This window comes from Capsicum annuum, chromosome 4 (assembly GCF_002878395.1).
Source record: "Capsicum annuum cultivar UCD-10X-F1 chromosome 4, UCD10Xv1.1, whole genome shotgun sequence".
NCBI classification, from domain to species: domain Eukaryota; kingdom Viridiplantae; phylum Streptophyta; class Magnoliopsida; order Solanales; family Solanaceae; genus Capsicum; species Capsicum annuum.
In genome coordinates, this window is record NC_061114.1 from 3908466 (window position 1) to 3914351 (window position 5886).

The 5886-nt window shown below is 36.4% G+C and overlaps 3 protein-coding genes and 1 long non-coding RNA gene across 4 annotated transcripts; all 4 read right to left on the minus strand.

Moving 5' to 3' along the window:
• Nucleotides 1-320: 320 nt before the first annotated feature.
• Nucleotides 321-1704, minus strand: LOC107856100 (probable LRR receptor-like serine/threonine-protein kinase At3g47570). The gene is made up of 3 exons (XM_016701093.2): nt 1020-1704; nt 841-978; nt 321-673 (listed from the first exon to the last, which is right to left on the minus strand). The coding sequence occupies exons 1-3, from the start codon at nt 1702-1704 to the stop codon at nt 321-323; spliced, it is 1176 nt and encodes a 391-aa protein (XP_016556579.2).
• Nucleotides 1705-1749: 45 nt separating this feature from the next.
• Nucleotides 1750-2283, minus strand: LOC124897847 (probable leucine-rich repeat receptor-like protein kinase At1g35710). Its single transcript, XM_047411448.1, has one exon. It carries the CDS (start codon nt 2281-2283, stop codon nt 1750-1752), a length of 534 nt encoding a protein of 177 aa, XP_047267404.1.
• On the minus strand, nt 1803-3449 carry LOC124897601 (probable leucine-rich repeat receptor-like protein kinase At5g63930). The gene is made up of 2 exons (XM_047410597.1): nt 3087-3449; nt 1803-2746 (listed from the first exon to the last, which is right to left on the minus strand). Exons 1-2 carry the CDS (start codon nt 3412-3414, stop codon nt 2547-2549), a joined length of 528 nt encoding a protein of 175 aa, XP_047266553.1. The 5' UTR covers nt 3415-3449; the 3' UTR covers nt 1803-2546.
• A 1143-nt stretch (nt 3450-4592) lies between these two features.
• On the minus strand, nt 4593-5639 carry LOC107856105. The gene is made up of 2 exons (XR_007054363.1): nt 4986-5639; nt 4593-4892 (listed from the first exon to the last, which is right to left on the minus strand). It is a non-coding gene; the product is annotated as an uncharacterized LOC107856105 (long non-coding RNA).
• Nucleotides 5640-5886: the final 247 nt, after the last annotated feature.

Here is a 5886-nt window from a genome sequence, read left to right on the forward strand (position 1 = left end):
TACCGGTGTAAACTGTCAAATCACTTGATTGCCTGCTCCCACCAGATAACTCATAGAACAGAATAGGTCACATATGGTATGATCTCAGTCAGGGTGACTTATGGAGATACAAGGAAGGACTAAACAAAGGATAGTAGCAGAACAAGAGAAACTGCCTTCTTTGATGTTCGAAAACTTGATGAAGGAGGCACATCATTTGGATATTATTGGACCACTTATATAAGGTACCCAGGATTGCTGAAAACAGAATCAATGCACAACTCAAGTGCTAAAACCAAAAAAAATAACCAACAATGTAGCAAAAATTTGCAACAAACAAGTCATTTGGAACTACATGCTCCACATTCAAGTTGAATTTTGGTCTTCTGTAGCATTCCTACAACATCTTTCATGTTAGTCCTTCTCGCCGGAGATTTAGCACAACAATCTAATGCCACTTTCATGATTGACAACATAACTTCTAGCTCCCTTCGTAAGCGATTACCAGTTGAAGTTATCATGTTGGCATCTATGATGTCCATTAGTGCCTCTGAAAGTGAATAACTCACCCATTGCTTCAAGCTAACATCACCCTCCAAATCAGTAGGCTTTCTCCTGGTAAACGTTTCCAGCAACATGATCCCGTAACTATAAACATCACATTTTTTTGACACTAATCCATCCAGTCCATACTCTACAATCAAACAATTAATATAAAGATGCAATATACTTTCTAGGTGGGAAAAAAGAGAAAGGAAAAGTCACCAAAAACTAAGAGATTACCGGGTGCAATATACCACAATGTTGCTAAGGTTTTAGTATATAAATCACTCTCGTCGTCACCAAGCATTTTTCAAATACCAAAGTCGCTTAGGTGATCAACCATATCCACATCGAGCAAGACATTACTAGGCTTCAGATCACAGTGATCACGGGCAACGAGCACCCATGATGGAGACATTCCAACACACATGCCACATTTATCATAATGCTTAGTCTCTGTATGATGTCTAAGAAGTAGTTGTATGAATACAAGTAACTCTCAAGACTCCCATTAGGCATATACTCGAGCACCAAAGCCTTAAAATCAAGGGTTGAACAACTATTAATGACTTTTACAAGATTCCTATGGAGGAGGCTGCGCAAAACTTCACATTCTGTATCAAAACTCCTGAATGATGCATCCAGTTGTTGATTGAACACTTTAACTGCAATGGCAGTTCCACTTCTGAGAACGCGTTTGTAAACATAGCCAAAACTCCCAGAACCAATCAAATTACTCTCGCTAAGTGCATCAGTTGCTTGGAGCAATTCATAGTATGAAATTCCTTCTCTTTTTATGGTAAACAGTGTATCAGCTTGTTGTTCGGGAGCACCTCTCCTATACCTTACCCATACAAATACAAAAATGATAGGAACAAACAGAAGCGGAATTCCTAGCAAAATAAATAGAGCTAGAAATTTATTCCTTTTTGATCTATGCTTTGATGAAGTGGGGCATGGCGGGACACTAAATCTTGAAGAACCACACAATGCTTCATTGTAGATGAAAAACTGTGTCGAGAGGTTCTTGAAAGGACCCCCTGAGGGTATTTCACCATACAATTTGTTGACAGAAACATTGAAATACTTCAAGTTTTGAAGTTTCTCGAAAGACTTAGGAATGATTCCAGATATATTATTGTGAGAAAGGTCTAGGAATTCCAAACCTAGCATGTTGCTCATTGAGTCGGGTATAGATCCTTGTAACTTGTTAGGTTTCAAAGAAAGCTACGCCAGAGTTTGTAATCCTCCAATTTCTTGAGGAATTACATTGGAGAATTGTTTCATTGACAGATCTATCAGTGTCACAACCTTTAGATTTCCAATTTCTGAAGGTAAAGAACCAACGAAGTTGTTTGACGATAAGTCAAGAACCACTAAATCTTTAAGGTTCCCTAAGTTTGGTAGTGTATTGGAACTCAATATATTTGAACCCATATGTATCTCTCTAAGGGAAGTAACTTTTCCTAAACAATTAGGAAGAGAACCTGAAAGTTGATTTTGAGTCAAGTCGATGACATCCAAGCGCTGCAATTTACATGGATTATCACTGATAGATCCTGTAAGTTTGTTCTTACTCAAGAACAATCCCTGCAGGTTTATCAAGTTGCCGATTGAGGTAGGAATCGATCCTGCTAAGTTGTTTGCAGAAAGATCAAGGTCTATTAAGCTGCTTAAGTACCCAACTTCATTTGGAATTCTCCCTTTTATTTTGCTACTGCTGGCTTGAAAGATTATAAGAGATGTGGAAAGGTTCCCCATGGAGGCTGGAAGCACTCCAACTAGAGGGTTGAAAGATATATCAAGAAATGTCAAATTTCTGCAATTGGTTAAGGACGCCAGGAATCTTAACAATGAGTCGCTTGTTAAATTGTTTTCCTCCAAGTTTAGAATTTGTAGATGAGTCAAATATCCAAGTGAGTTGGGAATCAAGCCAGTGAGTTTGTTGCCTGAAAGCTCTAGATGAGTAAGATTTGAACAATTGGAGATGGAATGAGGAATAGTCCCAACAAGATTGGTAAAGGTCAGATAAAGCTCTTCAATGTTGGGTAAGCTAGAACACATGTTTGGTGGGAGGATCCTGATAGATTGTTCCATGAAAGAGAAATCTCTCTCAGCCCGGATATGTTGAAGATCTCCATATCAAGTGAACCACTAAAACTATTATTCTGAAGATTAAGTTGCTCCAACTCAATGAGATTGCTTATGTCTTTGGGTATTTCACCTTTGAAACACATATACTAGTGAGATTACTAGTGAGTTTAAATAGTTGGTTCAATCTATTTTTGCTAAGATATAAGAATTGCGTCTTGTTTAAGTTGTCAATCTCCCATGGTAGAATCCACTAAGATTTTAACTTTTATATTGTTGGTGATATGAAAGTATTAAAGGGAAAAAAAAACGTATAGAAGATAAACATATTTGAACAGAGCCATTAATTGGCTTTTCTCCATGCCTAAAACACCAAACTTAGATACCTCAATTAATTCAACAACTGAAATTATCCCTGCAGTTACTATGTAATAAAATAAAATTCTGAAGGAATTCAGAAGATAAAAACATACCTGTGAAATGGTTATGTCCAAGACACAATAACTGCAAGTTACTCAATCTTCCAATTTCACTATGTATTGGTCCATCAAACTCATTTTTTGATAAAGACAATACTTGAAGTGGTGAACAATTTGACAAGCTTGTAGGCATATGACCATGAAGCTTGTTTCCAGATAGATAAAGCCCTTTCAGGAATGGGAGACCATTACATAAACCATTGGAAAGATTTCCTGATAAGCTATTCATGGTAAATGCTATATTTTCAATTCTAGAAATGTTGAAAACTGACAGTGGTATAGAACCCGTAAGTTGATTAGCTTGTATGGACAACCAGTTCATGTTGTGAAGATTGCCGAGTGAGGTGGGTGAGTGCGAGAGTGAATGAACCCGAGACTTGGAGTGTGCACGTGAAGTACAATGGAAGGCTTAAGTAGGCTCCAAAATCAATCCATACAATGCACTCCAAGGGAGCCCACTTGAAGACTTTGACTAAGGGATCATTTTGGACATTTGACACTATTCTTGTAATACGCTATATAATACAACCTTCTGTTATTGAAGAAGTTATTTGTCTTTCTGCTCTCACAAGCACTAAAAGACATTTGTTTGATGAAACTCCTGGAGTAGCAAAGAAGTTTTTCCCCTGGTTTCACACACATAAAAGCATTATCTCAAAAGATTCCTCTGTTACTCTATACAAATTAATGGAATGTGAGATAGTTGCAAATGCTGATATTTTGCTCCCGAAATTTTCTTCAGAAAGGGCGAATTACAGACCAAGGGAGGGAATATGGATGGTCAATTGGTTAACTTCAAATGAATACTCCAAACTGGAACAAACTGGAGGCCGTGAATTTATTGCTTGGCTTAGTGAGTATGTACCTGCTTACAAATTGCAGATTGATGCTGAGAAACTTGGCAATGTGAAATTTGAAGGGTGGAAGGAAACAACAACAAACAAATGGGAGGTTTTCCTAACTCACTCCCAAATGGTAACTCCATGTTCTCTGCATTTCAGTTTCTTGCATCACATTTAGGGTTAATGAAATGCTTATTATACAACAGATACTTCATCAAAAAGTATCTTATAAAGATAACTCAGGTAGTTCCTTTGTCTTTAGGTACTAGTTAGTCATAAGTTACTCGAATAGACATTATTTATCATTGGTGTTGATCTTGTTTTCATATTTGTGGACAGTTATTAATAAACACATGCATATGGTAAGTATTTGTTTCACCGTCTTGTGCTTTGCTTTGTTGATTTGATTAATTCACAACCATTAAATTCTCCAATATTTATCGATGGTTTTACTGCACTAAAGGAGAAAGAACCTTGTTACCCTATGGGGTAAGCTAATTGATACGGGAAAAACAACGGAAACACGAAACAACAACAGTCCACTAATCTTAAGGATTTGAGGACTAAGATGGAGACCACTCTCGGATTCACTACAACAACAACAATACGAGATAACAACGGTGCATTTGACACCAAAAACAGCAACAACACAATGATAAAAAGATGAACACAATGAGAACAAATTTCGGATTCAAGGACACAAAACAGTCCACTATGAATCTACAAAGTGCAATAAGATAAAGGTAGATAGATAGACCAAATGATGGAATAATATTAACAACTGAAGAATTGTTACACCCTTGGACCTTTAATACTACACACAACACTAGCCTATCTCATTCGTAGGCACGAGAGGGATCTCGATCTCCGTTCATCTGATGAGGTGATGGCAAAAGATGGAGGTACCTGCTGATACGAAAGGAATAACAGAACTCAACCTATCAGTATCCTGCAGCACCTGCAAGGTAAACATTATAAATCCGATGTATAAAAGAGAAATATGAAGGGAAAGACAAAATAAAAAGATAGAGACATTAAAAAAGCTCCCCACCTCTCTCTGTGTTTCTAGATCATTCATATTTCTTTCTGCTCCTGTTATAAAAAGTACTAGTTCAAAGTTCCAAAGATGTTGCAGAGTCACTTGTCTAAATGTCATGGCAAGTATATTAGTAGACATCGTGCCGGAAAGCATCTCTTTAGTTAGAGTACTTCTAAGCTTTTGGGCTTTCTCCATAACTTTTCTTGATGGTAAAAACTGCCAGATTTCAAACTTTAGACACACTAAAACCATCATAATTCATTGCAATAAACAGAAGAAGCAGTGTTGGTTTGGGTCATAGCTGAACTAACCGAAACTTAGTGAAACAACAAGAGAAAAGAGATTAATGTTTTCTCCATAATTGCATAAATTAGTAGGAAAATGGTATCACTAGTAACCTGTAGTATTGGGATTTCACATAGTGATAATTTTTAAGAATTATCTTTTTTGGATACTTTTCTTTTAAATCATTTTTTAGGATCAACTTACTTCTTTTACTCTATCATGTCAATAAATATTGTTCCCCACTTAATTTATTTTCCAGCTTATGTGTGTCCAAGAACTTGACCTTTTGAAATAAACCAAATCAACTAAGTCTTGCAAATGGTTATTGTGTCGTTATCACGTTTTACACAAATTCATCAGAAAGCAAGTAAAGCTGTCAATAAAAATGTAACACTGAACCTTGTGAGAAGCGGGGAGTCAGAACTTGAATTTTAGAGGTTAAAATTATAAAATAACAACATGTGTCAGTTGTTGATAACCTGGTTCTGAATTTAAAATTGTACATATTTAGTGAATTTTTGTAATAAAAATATTTAATTTGGACTAAAGATTATGAGTTTAGTCGAACCCATAGAAAACCTTCTACCTTTTTTCCAGCATATATTAAAGTGTGGACACAAATGTGTGT

What these genes read in the sequence shown, in the direction of transcription:
- LOC124897847 (XM_047411448.1), bottom strand. Translation starts at nt 2,283, where the DNA reads ATGGGGAACCTTTCCACATCTCTTATAATCTTTCAAGCCAGCAGTAGC.
- LOC124897601 (XM_047410597.1), bottom strand. Translation starts at nt 3,414, where the DNA reads ATGAACTGGTTGTCCATACAAGCTAATCAACTTACGGGTTCTATACCA. An exon ending in TGGACATAACCATTTCACAG is followed by an intron (nt 2,747 to 3,086) that starts GTATGTTTTTAT and finishes TGTGTTTCAAAG; the next exon opens with GTGAAATACCCAAAGACATA.
- LOC107856100 (XM_016701093.2), bottom strand. Translation starts at nt 1,704, where the DNA reads ATGAGCAACATGCTAGGTTTGGAATTCCTAGACCTTTCTCACAATAAT. An exon ending in GCCTAATGGGAGTCTTGAGA is followed by an intron (nt 979 to 1,019) that starts GTTACTTGTATT and finishes GACATCATACAG; the next exon opens with AGACTAAGCATTATGATAAA. An exon ending in TGATCACCTAAGCGACTTTG is followed by an intron (nt 674 to 840) that starts GTATTTGAAAAA and finishes GTTTGATTGTAG; the next exon opens with AGTATGGACTGGATGGATTA.